This window comes from Pristiophorus japonicus, chromosome 10, assembly GCF_044704955.1.
Source record: "Pristiophorus japonicus isolate sPriJap1 chromosome 10, sPriJap1.hap1, whole genome shotgun sequence".
Lineage (NCBI taxonomy): Eukaryota > Metazoa > Chordata > Chondrichthyes > Pristiophoridae > Pristiophorus > Pristiophorus japonicus.
In genome coordinates this window covers 140,172,881-140,190,759 of record NC_091986.1, presented here as the reverse complement: position 1 = coordinate 140,190,759, position 17,879 = coordinate 140,172,881, and the positions used below count along the sequence as shown (strand labels likewise).

General features: G+C 40.9%; 1 protein-coding gene across 6 annotated transcripts in view; it reads right to left on the bottom strand.

Moving 5' to 3' along the window:
- Positions 1 to 535: 535 nt before the first annotated feature.
- LOC139275109 (LIM and senescent cell antigen-like-containing domain protein 1) overlaps positions 536 to 17,879 on the bottom strand; it is a 207,668-nt gene continuing 190,324 nt past the window's right edge. For 3 of the 6 annotated variants that reach the window (XM_070892124.1, XM_070892122.1, XM_070892120.1), the window contains exons 7-11: positions 6,408 to 6,500; positions 5,513 to 5,561; positions 5,009 to 5,084; positions 4,609 to 4,786; positions 2,718 to 2,803 (exon numbers count right to left, since the gene is read on the bottom strand). In XM_070892124.1, the coding sequence (XP_070748225.1) occupies positions 4,639 to 4,786; positions 5,009 to 5,084; positions 5,513 to 5,561; positions 6,408 to 6,500 (366 nt within the window). In that variant the 3' untranslated portion in view covers positions 2,718 to 2,803; positions 4,609 to 4,638. Of the gene's footprint in view, positions 2,804 to 4,608; positions 4,787 to 5,008; positions 5,085 to 5,512; positions 5,562 to 6,407; positions 6,501 to 17,879 lie in introns of all 6 variants that reach the window. The other 3 variants (XM_070892123.1, XM_070892121.1, XM_070892125.1) reach the window with 2 other exon arrangements.

Here is a 17,879-nt window from a genome sequence, read left to right as displayed (position 1 = left end):
CCTTCATCTAAATCACTGATAAATTAGTACAGAGCAACAGTGATCCCTACAAGACTCTACAGGACATTCAACATAGCTGCCGGCAAGGGAGCAACAACTCAAACACAAACGGTTTCATCCATTTATAACTTCTTGCAAAGCTGCTACCATTAATAGCTACCCTCTGCAACCCAGCTTAAATTTTGACCAAACAGCTAGGATGCAGCCTCACTCAACAGATTCACACACACAAGGGGGCAGCAGCAGCAAATAGAGGGCAGGATGGGGCAGTATAGAGATTCCTGAAATACATCCATTACAACCTGCCAGATTTATATTGGAAAGTTGAAGTGCACAATTCTTCCTGTGATAGAAACACACATTCAGTATGGCAAAGGATAGACATAACACACACATGTAAGAGAGTACATGAAGCAGGCATGATTACTATTACATAACCACTGAAAATTAAAGTATTGACTTCACTATGCTGATTTTGAAAAATCAGTTCCATAAGAAGAAAATACAAAGCAGTAAGTATGACCAAGTGAGATAATTCAGAATATGTATATTTTATTACATAATACTGGAGTACTGTATAGGTGTGGTATACAGGAAAAAAAAATACATTCTTTAATGATAAAGTAACACAAATTCAGTATGTGCTTCCCATTACACCGTGCTGGATAATCATTAGTTTTCAAGAAATTAATATATTGATGCAGCTATCACTTTACCATATAACTACTTCACGAGAATGCACCAGTGGGTAATTACAGAACTGACATTTGAGATGAACTTGTTTTCAAATTTTATTGCATCTCATTATGTAGCACCAGCAATTATTACAAGAATAATGAACAAATATGCTCAACTGCAACAAAACTGATAGAAAAGAAAGTTACTGGATATTATTTGCATCTATTAACATGTCCAGCAATTTTGGTACTTATATTAAATTAAAGTTTATAAAACACTACAAGATTTGGCATCTGTTATCATGGTTTGTAAAGTACCATTTATGCTGATCTGTAAGGTGCAAGAACACCATCATCTGGTCACGTTAATATTCTTCAGACATGTCAGTCCATGTTTCTTTAGAAATTAACAAGTTTCTCCAGTTTGTTATATTTTCCACAGAACATTAAAAATATAAATGTAGCAGTTGACCAATTTTGCTTTCAAGTACGTGTATGGAAACCATAGCATATATTCCTTAAGTGTTGTATTACAGTATCTACCATGCTAAATATATTAGGAAAAGAAATACATACTTAAATTGATGTACAAGATTTTTTTTTAAAAAAGAGGTCATGCAAACAAAGCTAATTCTGTCAAAATGGAGTACTGCAGCTGTTACAGCATCTTCCTTCTTGAAACATGAATAAAGGTGAGAATTCAATGAGAAATACATAAGTAAACCACTATATGGCAGTTGGTGTAACCTTCTCCTGTTTTTCTTCCGTTATTTTACTTTATCATAGTACTTTTCAAAATTAAATCCTCCACGTCTATAATCCACGCTTTTTTTAAATATTTGGAAGCTGATCATTTATCTTAACTATAAGCAATTTTCCTACATAAAGTATACCAATAATATACTTTATTTCTTAATTATGCAGCGTTTTACAATCAACTTATAGCGGTTACAAACTGTACAAAAATAGTAAAAGTTTATGCATATACATCATTAGAATATATATTGAAATATATTGATCAATAGAACTCCCACATGTTAGAGTACACTGTGAAGGAATGTGGAACTGTGACTTTTGGTTTAATTTGTACCTCTTGTGTCTAAAACTCCATACAATCATTTACAATGGAAAAAAGAAAGAAGCATTGATTTGAATATTTTATGTAGTGTAAGCTTGGAGTGAAGCACATTAAGTAAAAAGATTGCAACATAAAGCGTTCAGTGATGCTTCTAACCAGAGCATTTTTGATAGTATTAGGCTGCTATAGATTATGATTCAGCAAACTCTTAGTTATTACACGAGTGAGCAGATTCGATACTAATTCCCTCTGTTGTAATAGATTTGAACAAAATCAGCATCACTTCATATTTTCAATTGTTAGCTGTGCACATGGAGACCTACCAGCATGTACCAAAACGTTTCTGAAAATAAAGTACAGTAGTACCATTTTGGAGAAAAATAAATCCAATTCGTCATTTTTGATGGCACTGTGGTGCAGCTTCTTAACTTACTGATATGATGTCAGAGTAGTGTGATCTAGGTTCTTCCAGTGAATTCACAAACTCATTCAGGCCATTGATAAGGCACTTCCCCCATCGGAAGAGGAGGGTACAATGTACAAATGAATAGTTGGAGGCCGAATCATGTCAGCCCACAATATTGCTCTCGCGTTATTTCTAGGGAGCTGTTGAGAGCAGCAAAAAGGACAATAAGGGAATAGGTCATCTCTGCACTTAGCCAGCCAGGCTATATTTATGTGGCATCACAAGGTGGTGGGCGGGGAAACAACTTTCAAATAGGGGTTACTTTTTTTATATAAAGTTGAACAAGTGAAGGTTAACTTCAAATCTAAACTTTTAAAAACAGATCCATAGTGGTAACTTTTGGATTTAAATCACTTGCATTTAGAATATTGCTCCAAATGTACTCAGTAGACCTTTTGTTCTTAGAAAATATGTTTGAATTTAGAAGAGCTACTTTTCAAATTGATTGTAAAGCACAAGTAGTTTCCTTATTTCCGTCCAGCACTTTCAGCCAGTTTCTTCAGTCTCTTCTTCAGCTCCAGAGGGAATTTCTCATAACATTTCTTACAAACTGGCTTCATATCAAACTCCACAAACTTGTTTCTATGGAACAAAAAAAAACATTTCTTACTTTAGCTAAACAAAAAAAGGTCAGTGGACATGCTCTCCGTCATGTAGACCTTTCTATCCAGTCTTAGTTTTCAAATATAACCATAATAGATGGAATGGAACACCATGCAATTTTGGACAGTGTAGTCTTAAACATCATCTATAAAACCCATCAAAAAGGGTTTAAACTGCAGTAATAATAAAAAAATTCAAAAGGTCCCACTACAAAAATGTAATCATTAAATGTAGTTATATGAGATGTCAGTCAACATGCTAAAAGGAAACCCTTTTATACTACTGAGATGAGCATGGCAAGGAAAAATCTGGAGTATTTCAATGGATTAATTTTCATTATTTCGACACCTGATTTAGGTTTTACTAGGAGTACGTGAAATGTCTTGTAATTACTACTGTTTATTGCAATGAAGACAAATGATTATCTTAGATGCTGACATTTCTATTTGATGATAACTTACATTTATGTAGCACCTTTAAAGTAGTAAAAAATGTCCCAAGGTGCTTCGCAGGATCGTTATTAGACAGTATTTGACACTGACCTACATAAGAGACTTTAGGACAGGTGACCAAAAGCTTAGTCAAAGAGGTAGATTTTAAAGTACACCTTAAAGGAGGAAAGGTAGAGAGATTTAGGGAGGGAATTCCAGAGCTTAGGGCCTCGGCAGCTGAAGACACGGCCACCAAAGGTGGAATGATGAAAATCGGGGATGCGTGAGGCCAGAATTGGTGGAGCGAGAGATCTTGGTGAGTTGTAGGGCTGGGGGAGGGCTTTGAAAACAAGGATGAGCATTTTAAATTTTTGGCATTGGCAGAACAGTGCCAATGTAGGTCAGTGAGCACAGGGGTGATGGGTGAATGGGACCTTGTGCGAGTTAAGGTATGGGGCAGCAAAGTTTTGGATGATCTCAAGTTTATGGAGGGTGGAAGATGGATGGCCGGCCAGGAGAGTATTTACATAAGATTACACAGGATATACGGCACAGAAACAGGCCATTCGGCCCAACCAGTCCATGCCAGCGTTTATGCTCTACTTAAGCCTCCACCCATCTTTCCTCATCTAAATCTACCAGCGTAACCCTCTATTCCTTTCTGCCTCATATGCTTGTCCAGCCTCCCCTTAAATGCATCTTTACTATTCACTTCAACCACTCCCTGTGATAGCAAGTTCCACAATCTCATCACTCTTTGGGTAAAGAAGTTTCTTCTGAATTCCCTATTGGATTTCTTGGTGACTATCTTATATTGATGGCCTCTAGTTATGCTCTTCCCCATAAGTGGAAACATTCTCTCTGTATCCACTCTATCAAAATCTTTCACAATTTTAAAGACCTCTATTAGGTCACCTCTCAGCCGCCTTTTTTTCCCCCAAGAGAAAAGAGACCCTTTCCTGATATGTATACCCTCACATTTCTGCTATCATCCTTGGAACAGTCATGTCTGCAGGTTTCAAAAGCATTCAGTAGCATGTCAAAAACAATCCTTTTTACTTGACAGGCACCTTGATGTTGATGCTTTATCATGCGCAACTTAAAAAAGTCGCTCAGAAAGCAAAACATGATTAAAAAATAAATAAAGTGCAGGATTAAGATCATCAAATTTTAAGTTACAGCTCAAAACATACACGAGGAGAGAAGCAGGCAGATGGGTTGAGGCAAAGGTGGGGACGGGCGATGTTGCAGAGGTGGAAGTAGGCCATAGAATATAGAAAGAATGTCAAGAATGCATCAGTACAGAATGAGTTGATTAAAACATAAATACGCATGGAAATCAGAAATACTAACCAAGGACAGAAGAGGAGAGATAGACATTGATTACAGGCAGATATCCATCAATTTTTTCTTTTTCTGTTTTTCTTTTGCATCTCTTTCCCGTTTAGCAAGTCGCCGTTTTAACTCTTCAGGCAATCGCTCGTAACAGTGTTTACAGACTGGTTTCAGATCAATTTCAACAAATTTGTCTCTTCACAGAATGGATAGTGGATAGAAAGAATAGAACACAGACAGAGTAATGTATGAAACAAGGGAAGTATAGAACCACACAGAAAAAATGGGAGTTGCATTTCGGAAAGTTTTTTTTTGGAGATGAAGATAACCAGAGCTTGGCCACAGAAAGAGACCAAATACATTAAAAGTTAATGATTTAAAAAACACACTATAGAGTGACAGGACTTAAACTACTTACTTGAGTGTCAGCTTGGTGTTGCAAGTAGAACAGGCAAAGCAGTTAACACACCAAGCCTTGTTCAAAGCAGATACAACTGTACAGGAAAAGAAGTTGAAATATACAGTTAACCACAGCACTAATATCTTCCTTACTCGTATTTATCCACTTGGTTCATGACTTTATACTCAGGTTTAAAGTAAACATTTCAATATTTAACAGTGGACTGAGGAATTCAAAGGCATTGTACAAATTCTCATTCTTGGGATTGTCAAATTTTAAAGAAGGATAATTGGTTTGTGAGAAAAAGGAAGGAGTAGAAAGAATTAATACTATGCAGAAAATGTTTGAAGCTATTTTATTTGCTACATTTAAAATCAGAAAACGATTGTTTCTGGATGGTATGGTTTCACTGAAACTGCATCAGGATTGAAAATAGAAGAACAATTCCTGGAACTTCTTTAGATATAAATGTTACATACATTGTCACAAATACTTCAACCACACAAGTACTTTAAAACTTACCATCTCCTTCAATCACACGATTACAGTGGTAGCAAACATCACCAAACAGCTGAAAAAGTAGATAATTGCAAGATTATGGTCAAAGTATATAACCTATATCAAAAGATATAAAAAAATTTAAATCCTTCAGAAATATTTTCAACTGAGTTATTTCTTATTTACATCAGGGATCAAAACTATTCTCAATGAGTCAACTTGGCTCAACTGGGAACATTCTCGCCTCCAAGTCATTCACTGTCATTCAGGAATGTTATAAACTGAGGCCAGTTTTACTGGTTCAGATGGGCAAAAAAGATCCCATGGTATTATTTGAGGAGCTCTCCCAGTACCCTGGCCAATATTCATCCCCCAAGCAACACCACCAAAAACAGATCAACGAGCCAATCATCTCATTGCTGTTTGTGGGACCTTGCTATCTGCAAATTTCCTGCTAAGCTTACTTACAAAACACCAGTGACACCACTTCAAAAATAATCCTGATCCATGAAAGGCTTTATAAATGCAAGTTCTTTCTTTCTTACAAATCTATTCAAAATAAATGCTGGATGGTACAAAATATTCAAAACTAGCTGCTCCTGTATAATTATTTTAAAATATGTACTAGCATAAAACAAATTTTCTGACTCAAGACAAAAGACAAAAAACAAGGATGAACATCACACAAAAAGCTGGCCATTTCAAAGTTATTAGCCTACTTATTGTAGAAAGGTTGGACTCAACATTATGAACATATTCACAAAAAGCAGTCAGGTTGCAAAAATTAAGATATTCTCACCACTGGAATTAAAAATTCTAGCTTATTATTTACAGGTAAAATCATACTAAAGTTGCTACACTTGGGTAAAACCAAAAATAAATTGTTATTAAATTAAATGTCAGAGTATGGCAGCATTACCTGATTATAGTGAGTTTCACAGTAAGCCAATCCCTTCCTCTCGTAGTGACGATGACCCAGAAAAGGTTTCTCACACTTGGCGCACACAAAATGCTGCAAATGGAATTGTAACAGAGCTTCAGCTTGATAATTGATCCTTCCACAAATAAGTCACCAGAGGCAACTGCTGCGGCTGTCAAGTCAGAGCAAGTTCAAATGACCAAGAAAAGGAACTAAATTAATTTGTTCGGAGCAAAGCATAATCAAAGCTACAAGTTGTACTTTCTTTACCCTGTATCTAATAATTGTCATTTTTATAATGTAACAAATCATAAAACAGTTTTACCAGCCTACATAAAAACTGTTGGCCTGGGTCAAATAAACTTAAAAGAAAAACAAAGGGCAAAAAAATCTCTTCATTGATTTTTGAGTTGGGAGAACAGATTGAGAAGAGGATAGGATGCTCGAGTTGCAGTACCTTTTCAGATTCCAATCTTCAGTTCATTTCCTGAGTAACACAAACAAACACTAAAATACAAATCTTCTCTCAAAACTCTCACTACTATTTTTTCCATTTTATTTTGTTCCATAGGACAATATGCAGGCAAACTGCTCTCCAATCTCTGCAAACATCTGCTCGTGAAGAGTTTGCGGGGGTGGGGGGGGGAAGAAGAGAGAGTAAGACATCGGGGCAATTCTGCAATTTTTGGGGGGAGTGGGGAAGGAAGGGAAAAGATTCCCTCCCACCCCCTCACCCCATCACGCACCTAATTGCTGGTTTGTCCATTTTGAAATTTATGGGCCAGAGTGTTTAGATAAGGGTCTGTTTTTAGCAGTTGCCCAAGTTGTGGGTAAAACCTAAATCAGAACTAAGAGCTCAGTTTGTGTCAGCAACTTGATAAATGTGCAGCTATGTAAACAAAAGCTTGGGCACTACTGCTGGAGCATATTTCTTAAAAAGTCAATTTAATGTTTAGTCTGGTGACAGCCAACCTCACAATCTGAGTCACCTTTTTGAAGGCGAAGCCAAAGGATGCTCAAGGACACACAGTTTTGAAAGCCATTTTAATGCATCTGAAAATATATTTCATGCAGCTGTTAGACCTGTAATAAGATTCCTTCTATAACTCGCAATATTTGTAAAATTTACATACTCTATATTCTACCATTCAACAATGGAGTACAATAGGATTATCACAGTCTAGTAATGCAACAGGCTAGAACATCAACATGGGTGCTATGGAGATGTAAGGCACATCAATCCTCCACAGTCTAAGCCACATTATCATGAGAAAGTACATAATGGAAGCCAGGCATTTCTCACAGGAAGAGGAAAAAAAAGCTTTAGTAGGTCATCACCAAACTGCTTTTGCACTCCTCCTAATGGCTGGTTCAGAGATCAGGGTGGAGATATAACAGCAGATCATCTGCTCAGCCTGACATAGTCATACTCACAGAATCAGACCATTCAGCCAACATCCTAGAATTCTCCATCACCATCCCCGGGTGTGTCCTGTCCCACCGGCAGAATAGACCCATCAGACGTGGCGGCACAGTGGTATGCAGTCGGGAGGGAGTAGTCCTGGGAGTCCGCAACATTGACTCCGGACCCCGTAAAGTCTCATGGCATCAGGTTAAACATGGGCAAGGAAACCTCCTGCTGATTACCACCTACTGCCCTCCCTCCCTCAGCTGATGAATCAATACTCCTCCATGTTGAACACCACTTGGAAGAAGCACTGAGGGTTGCAAAGGAACAGAATGTTCTCTGGGTGGGGGACTTCAACGTCCATCACCAAGAGTGGCTCGGTAGCACCAAAACTGACCAAGGTGGCCGAGTCCTAAAGAACATAGCTGCCAGACTGGGCTTGCAGCAGATGGTGAGAGAACTAACACGAGGGGAAAAACCTACTTGACCTCATTCTCACCAAACTACCTGTTGCAGATGCATCTGTCCACAACAGTATTGGTAGGAGTAACCACCACAGTCCTTGTAGAGACGAAGTCCCATCTTCACACTGAGGACACTCTCCATCGTGTTGTGTGGCACTACCACCATGCTAAATAGGATAGATTCAGAACAGAGCTAGCAGCTCAAAACTGGTCATCCATGAGGTGCTGTGGGCCATCAGTAACATAGAAACATAGAAAATAGTTGCAGGAGTAGGCCATTTGGCCCTTCGTGCCTGCACCGCCATTCAGTAGCAGCAGATTTGTATTCCACCATAATCTATAACCTCATGCCCTGGTATATCCCTCATTCTACCATTCCATCAAGCAAGGAGGCCAACCCTGGTTCAATGAGGAGTGCAGAACGGCATGTCGGGAGCAGCACCAGGAATACCTAAAAATGAGGTGCCAACCTGGTAAAGCTACAACACAGGACTACATACATGCCAAATAGTGGAACAGCATGCTACAGACAGAGCTAAGCGATCCCATAACAAATGGATCAGATCAAAGCTCTGCAGTCCTGCCACATCCAGTCGTGAATGGAGTTGGACAATTAAAAGATTAATGATAGGAGGAGACTCCATGAACATCCCCATCTGCAATGATGTCGAAGCCCAGCACAGGTGCAAAAGACAAGATTGAAGCATTTGCAACCATATTCAGCCAGAAGTGCTAAATGGATGATCTATCTTGGCCTTCTCCTGAGGTCCCCACCATCACAGAAGCCAGTCTTCAGTAAATGTTTTTACTCCACATGATATCAAGAAATGGTTTAACGCAATGGATACTGCAAAGGCTATGGGCCCCAAAATCATCCTGGCTGTCGCCGCTGAAGACTTGTGCTCCAAAACTAGACATGCCTCTAGCCAAGCTGTTCCAATACAGCTACAACACTGGCATCTACGCAACAATGCAGAAAATTGCTGAGTTATGTCCTGTCCACAAAAAGCTGGACAAATCCAATCTGGCCAATTACCACACCATTAATCTACTTTAATTCATTCATTCATAGGCAGCCCCTCGGAGTCAGTACTCTATCATCAGTAAAGTACTGGAAGGTGTCGTTGACAGTTCTATCAAGTGGCACTTACTCGCCAATGCTCAGTTTGGGTTTCACCAGGACCACTCGGCTCACCTCACTACAGCCATGGTCCAAACATGGACTAAAGAACTGAATTCCAGAGGCGAGCGACTACCCTTGACATCAAGGCAGTATCTGATTGAGTGTGGCATCAAGGAACCCTCGTAAAACTGAAGTCAATGGGAATCAGGGGACAAACTCTCCACTGGCTGGAGTCATACCTAGCACAAAGGAAGATGATTGTGGTTATTGAAGACTAAAATTCTGGAAATCCCTCTCTAACAGCACTGTGGGAGTACCTTCACCACAAGGACTGCAGCGGTTCAAGAAGGCGGCTCACCACCTTCTTAAGGCCAATTAGGGATGGGCAATAAATGCCCGTCTTGCCAATGATGTCCACATCCCGTGATCGAATAAAACAAAGTCGTGCTTTGGCCCAACAGAGAAAAACAAGAACAAAAATACAAGCAGCACAAGAACATAAGAATAAGGAACCATTCGGCCCCTCGAGCCTGCTCCGCCATTCAATAAGATCATGGCTGATCTTCGACCCCATCGCCACTTTCCTGCACTAACCCCATATCCCTCGTTTCCCCAAATATGCAAAAATCTAGCGATCTCTTTCTTGAATATACTCAACGTGTCCACATCCCTCTGGGGTAGCGAATTGTGAAGATTCACCACCCTCTGAGTGAAGAAGTTTCTCCTCATCTCAGTCCGAAATGGCCCACCCCTTATTCTGAGATTGTGACCCTTGGTTCTAACCTCCCCAGCCAGAGGAAACAAGGGCATACAAAGTGGCCAAGACTGGTGGGAGGCCAGAGAATTGGGATACTTTTAAAAGCCAGCAAAAAACGACTAAAAAAATAATAATGAGGGAAGATAGATTAGGAAAACAAACTAGCACAAAATATAAAAACAGTAAGAGTTTCTACAGGTACATAAAAAGGAAAACATTGGCTAAAGTAAATGTTGGTCCCTTAGAGGATGAGACACGGGAATTAATAATGGGGAACAGGGAAATAGCAGAGACTTTTTGAACAAATATTTTGTATTGGTCTTCACAATAGAAGACACTAAAAACATCACAATGGTGGATAATCAAGGGGCTATAGGGAGGGAGGAACTTAATACAATCACTATCACTAATGAAGTAGTACTCGGTAAAATAACGGGACTAAAGGCGGACAAGTCCCCTGGACCTGATGGCCTGCAATCTAGGGTCTTAAAAGAAGTGGCTGCAAAGATAGTGGATTCATTGGTTGTAATCTACCAAAATTCCCTGGATTCAGGGGAGGTCCCAGCAGATCGGAAAACCACAAATGTAACACCTCTATTTAAAAAAGAAGGCAAAGAGAAAGCAGGAAACTATAGACCAGTTAGTCTAACATCTGTCGTTGGGAAAATGCTAGAGTCCATTATTAAGGAAACAGTAGCAGGACATTTGGAAAAGCATAATTCAATCAAGCAGAGTCAACATGGTTTTATGAAAAGGAAATCATATTTGACAAATTTGCTGGAGTTCTTTGAGGATGTAGCAAGCAGGGTGGTTATGGGGCGACCAGTTGATGTGGTGTATTTGGATTGCCAGAAGGCATTCGATAAGGTGCCACATAAAAGGTTACTGCACAAGATAAAAGCTCACGGGGTTGGTGGTAATATATTAGCATGGATAGAGGATTGGCTAACTAACAGAAAACAGAGAATCGGGATAAATGAGTAATTTTCCAGTTGGCAAACAGTAACTAGTGGGATGCCGCAGGGATTGGTGCTGGGGCCCCAACTATTTACAATCTATATTAAATGACTTGGATGAAGGGACCGAGTGTAATGTAGCCAAATTTGCTGACGATACAAAGATGGGTGGGAAAGCAAATCGTGAGGAGGACACAAGAAATCTGCAAAGGGATATAGACAGGCTAAATGAGTGTGCAAAAATTTGGCAGATGGAGTATAATGTGGGAAAATGTGAGATTATCCACTTTAGCAGAAAAAATAGAAAAGCAAATTATAATTTAAATGGAGAAAAATTGCAAAGTGTTGCAGTACAGAGGGACCTGGGTTCCTTGTGCATGAAACACAAAGTTAGTATGCAGATACAGCAAGTAATCAGGAAGGCAAATGGAATGTTGGCCTTTATTGCAAGGGGGATAGAGTATAAAAGCAGGAAAGTCCTGCTACAACTGTACAGGGTATTGGTGAGGCCACACCTAGAGTACTGCGTACAGTTTTGGTCTCCGTATTTAAGAAAGGATATACTTGCATTGGAAGCTGTTCAGAGAAGGTTCACTAGGTTGATTCCAGAGATGAGAGGGTTGACTTCTGAAGATAGATTGAGCCTATACTCATTGGAGTTCAGAAGAATGAGAGATGATCTTATCGAAGTACATAAGATAATGAGGGGGCTCGACAAGATGGATGCAGAGAGGATATTTCCACTCATAGGGGGAACTAAAACTAAGGGGCATAGTCTCAGAATAAGGGGCTGCCCATTTAAAACTGGGATGAGGAGGAATTTCTTCTCTCAGAGGGTTATAAATCTGTGGAATTCTCTGCCCCAGAGAGCTGTGGAGGCTGGGTCATTGAATATATTTAAGGCGGAGATAGACAGATTTTTGAGCGATAAGGGAATAAAGGGTTATTGCGAGGATGCAGGGAAGTGGAGCTGAGTCCATGATCAGATCAGCCATGATCTTATTAAATGGCGGAGCAGGCTCGAGGGGCCAAATGACCTACTTCTGCTCCTATTTCTTATGAGCCTGTTCTGCCATTCAATGAGATCATGGCTGATCAGTAACCCAACTCTGCCTTTGCCCCATATCCCTCAATACCTTTGGTTAACAAAAATACATCAATCTCAGATGTAAAATTAACAATTGATCTAACATAATTGTCGTTTGCGGAAGAGGGTTCCAAATTTCTACCACCCTTTGCGTGTAGACGTGTTTCCCAACTTCACTCCTCAAAGGCCTGGCTCTAATTTCTAGACTATGCCCCCGAGTCCTGAACTCCCCAACCAGCGGAAATAATTTCTCTCTATCTAGCCTAACAGTTCCCCTTAATATCTTGAAAATCACCCCTTAACCTTCTAAATTCCAGGGAATACAACCCTAGTTTGTGTAATCTCTCCTCATCATTTAACCCTTAGAGTCTAGGTATCAGTCTGGTAAATCTACACTGCACTGGCACTCCCTCCAAAGCCAATATATCCTTGCTAAGATGTGATGCCCAGACTGATCACAGTACATGGGTGTGGTCTAACCAGGGCTTTGGATAGCTGAAACATGACCTTGACCCACTTGTATTCTAGTCCTCTAGATATAAAGGCCAACATTCGATCATCTTTTTGATTATTTTCTGTACCTGTCTGAAATTTTAATGATCTATGTACATGGACCCCCCCCAAGTCCCTTTGGACCTCGACTGTTTCTAGCTTGCATCAACTACATTATCTCCATATGCCAAGTGTTTTAATTTAAAGCAGCATGAGAAGATTTAAACATATTTTGGGAGGAAAGGTATAATCAAATACATTCATTTCACAAGAATTAGCCCGTCAGGCACTGCATTTTTTTTGTTATAAATAAAGACTATATTAATCAACCAATCACTGGCAATAAAATATTGTGAAACAGAAAGAGATAATCAAAATTTTGTAAAAATTGAACTATCCCCAAAATAGCTTACTACCCAGGAATAAGAGCAGTGACTTAAAATAGATTTATAACCAGGCTACTCATTGACTTGCAATTATGACCACACTTCAAAGTACTTTTCAAATCAGGCTAATTGTTTGTTATGACTTCAGCTGCAGGGGTAAGGAAATCACTGGCCATGTCAACTCCTGTCTAAGCACTACTACCCTATTCATCATCATCATCATCATCATTAAGGCAACTGAAAAAGGAAGGAGAACTGTTCTGTGAAAACAAAGGGCCTGTAAAGAGGTATTTTAAGCCTTTTTGGAGCAATCAACAACCGCTGCAAAGCTAGATTATGATGCAGTACATTTTGAGGCCAGGAGGGCCACGAGAAATAAAATGGGAACAATGGATTGTGTTCAACCACAAGAGAGTGCAATTACAGAAAAATGATCTGAAATAGCTTTACTATTGGCTAAAGTGTGTCATCAATCATAGTTAAAAGGATTCCACTGGGGCAGTGCTAATGACGGACATGTCTTGTGCTACCACATAAACCTCAATGGTTTGAGAGAGCATTATACTGAACTGGTATCTGATAAAACAAGTATAATGTATTAAGGTCCATGTGCAAAATCCAGGACCAAGCTGTGAGGTAAATTTGTGACAAAAGGTGGTGGGAAAATGGTTGCAGCAAAGGGGTGGGGGACTCCTGGCCTACACTGACCTTTTACTGGTTACCTAGTCAGCATCACAGGGTGCACATCTTTTAACTAAAGCCCCCCATATGGCCTTGCTGCCCGCCCCCCCAACCATAACCATCACCAATAAGGCAATTTCCATCCATTTATTTTTATCACTTTCTGCCCATATTCCCCAACCCCTCCTAAACCCACTTCTTTTTGTATTCACCCCTGGAAAAAAACTCACTCTCAAATCCCTTACCACTCACTGCACTTTCTAATTCCTAACTCATCATCATCATAGGCAGTCCCTCGAAATCGAGCAAGACTTGCTTCCACTCTAAAAGTGAGTTCTTAGGTGACTGAATAGTCCAATACAGGAAATTACAGTCTCTGTCACAGGTGGGACAGACAGTCATTGAAAGAAAGGGTGGGTGGGACTGGTTTGCCACACGCTCATACCGCTGCCTGCGCTTGGTTTCTGCATGTTCTCGGCAACGAGACTCGAGGTGCTCAGCGCCCTCCTGGCTGCACTTCCTCCACTTAGGGCGGTCTTTGGCCAGGGACTCCCAGGTGTCGGTGGGGATGTTGCATTTTATCAAGGAGGCTTTGAGGGTGTCCTTGAAATGTTTCCTCTGCCCACCTTGGGCTCTCATGCCGTGCAGGAGTTCCGAGTAGAGCGCTTGCTTTAGGAGTCTTGTGTCAGGCATGCGAAAAATGTGGCCCACCCAATGGAGCTGGTCGAGTGTGGTCAGTGCTTCAAGGCTGGGGATGTTGGCCTGATCGAGGACACCAACGTTGGTGCATCTGTCCTCCTAGGGGATTTGCAGGATCTTGCGGGGACATTGTTGGTGGTATTTCTCCAGCAATTTGAGGTGTCTACTGTATATAGTCCACGTATCTGAGCCATACAGGAGCATGGGCAACTACCTAGCCTTTGGCCTGCAATTCATCATGACATTTCTGCAGCTAATGTCTTACTAAATCACACCCTTTCCACCACCTTTGATGCCTTCGTCTCCATTAAAATCATTACACTCTCTCAAACTAGTTGTTCTCCCTGGTAAGCCCCTTATTTCCGCTATCTTAAGTCCAAGGGACGCAGACTTGAACGTCTTTGGCTGACAATTGGTCGAATCATCCATCACCAGATTTGGTTAAATCCTATAAAGCACTACCGGAGTCCTGCTGTCCATCACTAAAACCGCACACTATTCTACTATCATCCAACATCAGGTTTCTGTTTTCTGCCACTAATTGTCTTTTCAAACCACCCTCCCCTGCTTCCTCCTCCCTCACCTCCAACAATAAATATGAGGAGCTCATGGACTTCTTGGTTAAAAAGATTAGTAGCCATTCAACTGCTTCTGCTTTCAATTTCCTCCCTTCTCCTAGCCCACCAGACCTTAGTTCCTGTCCCTTTTTCCCCAGCACTAATCCTAAATTTGCTTATTTCTCTCCTATCTCCCCTCTGGCCCTTTCAAAGCTCACCTTGTCAATGAGACCGACCTCCTGCTCTCTCGACCCTATTCTTGCAAACTATCGCACTATTTCCAACCTCCCTTTCTTCTCCAAAGCTCTTGAACATGTTGTCACCTCCCAAATCCATGCCTATCTTTCCCAGGACTCCTTGTTTGAATCCCTCCATCAGGCTTCTGCCCCTGCCACAGTACTGAAACTGCTCTTACCAAGGTCACAAATGACATCCTAATTGACTGCGACAAAGGCAATCTATCGCTTCTCGCTCTGTAGGCTTTGATACGGCTGACCACGAAATTCTGCTCCAACGCCTCTCCACCATTGTCCAGCTGGGTGGGACTGCACTCACCTGGTTTCTTTCCTATCTATCCAGAAGTAACCATGGAATCGTCTGCAATGGCTTCGCTTTCCAATCCCGCACTGACACCTCTGGTGTCCCCCAAGGATCTACCCTTGGTCCGCTTCTATTTCTCATCTATATGATGCTCCTTGGTGACATCATCCGGCAACAGGATGAGAGTTTTCACATATACGCTGATGATAGTCAGCTTTACCTCTCCTCCACCTCTCTCAAACCCGCCACCACCTCTATACCATCAGACTGCTTGTTCGACATCCAGCAGTGGCTGAGTAGAAATTTCTTGCAATTAAATATCGGGAAGACCAAAGCCATTGTCTTTGGTTCACACCACAAACTCCGTTCCCTTTCCAGTGCTTTGATCTCTCTCCCTGGCAACTCTCTAAGGATGACCAAGTCTATTTGCAATCTTGGTGTCGTACTTGATCACAAATTGAGTTTACTACCTCCTACTAAGACCGCTGATTTCCACCTTCATAATATCGCCCATCTCTGCTATAGCACCAGAAAAATGACCAGGAAAGTTGTCAGGTTGTAAAAGCCTAACTGGGAAGGGAACACACCATTGCTACCTGGTCTGGCTTACTTCAGACTCTGAATGCGCTCAGGGAAACTAGGGAGACAATTAATGCAGTCTTGCTCATATCGCCCACAACCCAAGAACAAATAAAACAATGTCTAGTACACCAAGGTGGCTGGCCACAAATGCAAGCTGCCCTATATAGGAGAGATGTCAAGTGTACAGTTGATGAGGAAAGTCAGACTTGGAATGAAAGCTCCTGGAAGGTCTCACCTAGAGGCCAGGTACGGGAACACAAGCCACACACTCATATATCCAGTGTTTGGCACCTACCATGACTGGACTGTAGAGAGACCAACCAGTGGATGGGTTATTTTCTGTCCATTCTGTTGTCAGGAAGATGGTGACAACAACACTTGCACATTTTATAATTCGTTGTGCTGCTAACCATGCTACTTGTGAGGAGGGTCTAGTACCCTGCTGTGCTCAAACCCATACGAACAATGACGGACAGGTAAAGACTAACTGGTCCATCGAGCCTGTTGCATACAATTACGATACCTTGTGTATCACAATATATACACTCCACCTGAAATCTTGTCATCTCCTGGGAGAGGCAAACAAAATATAAAAACCCAGGCTAATTTGGGGAAGAAAAATCTGGGAAATTCCTCTCCGACCCATCCAGGTGATTGAAACTAGTCCAGATCACCACTCTGGCCCTGAATTCCCTGCAGTACCTACCTTCTGTAAGAGGTGATCTCCGCCCCAGCCAGAAACAAATCTAGCTCTCGTTTGAAGGAATTCAGCAAGTCTGCGTCCACCACACGAGATCGCAGCTTGTTCCAGAGATCCACTATTCTCTGGGAAATGAACCACCTCCGAACATCTAACCTAGATCCAGCCTTATACAACTTAAATTTGTGATCCCTGGTCCTGCTTAACCTATTTAATTATTAATAAAAATAGTAAATATAGCAAGGGTCCGAACACTAATCCCTGCGGTACACCACTGCTGACTGGTCTGCCAAACAGATCCAAATCCATTTATAACTACTTTTTGCCTACGTCCTCTCAGCCAGTTTTGAATCCAGCTCAATATATTATCACTAATACCAGAACTTCGATCTTAACGAGAAGCCTATTGTGCGGTACTTTATCAAAAGCTTTTTGGAAATCTAAGTAGACAATGTCTACTGGACTTCTCTCATCCACCAACTTTGTAACTTTTTCATAAAATACAATTAGATTTGTAAAACATGACCTTTTTATGAAGCCATTTTGGGTGTCCCTAATATGTCCCTCTCTATCCAAGTATTCATATATTGCATTCCTAATGATTCCTTCAAGCACCTTCCCTATTACCGATGTTAAACTATCGTCCCGTAGTTACCCAGGTCTGTCTTGTTACCTTTTGTAAAGATTGGGACTCCATTAGCCTCCTTCCAGTCTATGGAGCCAGAGTGCAGTGAGCTATTACAAATACAGGCTGGGGACTAGAACAGCACATGACCCATCTCCCTGAGGACTCTCAGGTGGGTATCATCTGGCCTGGTTGCTCTATTTTCAAGTTGTTAATTATTTCTAAAACAATATGTTCATCTCTGCTAATATTACTAGTTGTGTTAGTAACATTATTAAATTCTAATAGTTGAGCATCATCTTCAAGGGCGAAGACTGATGCAAAATACTCATTTAATATTTCTGCCAATATTCCATCAGTTGTCAAACAGCCAATTAGTCACTTTCCTCCTCTGGTGGTGGGGTAGGAAAATACA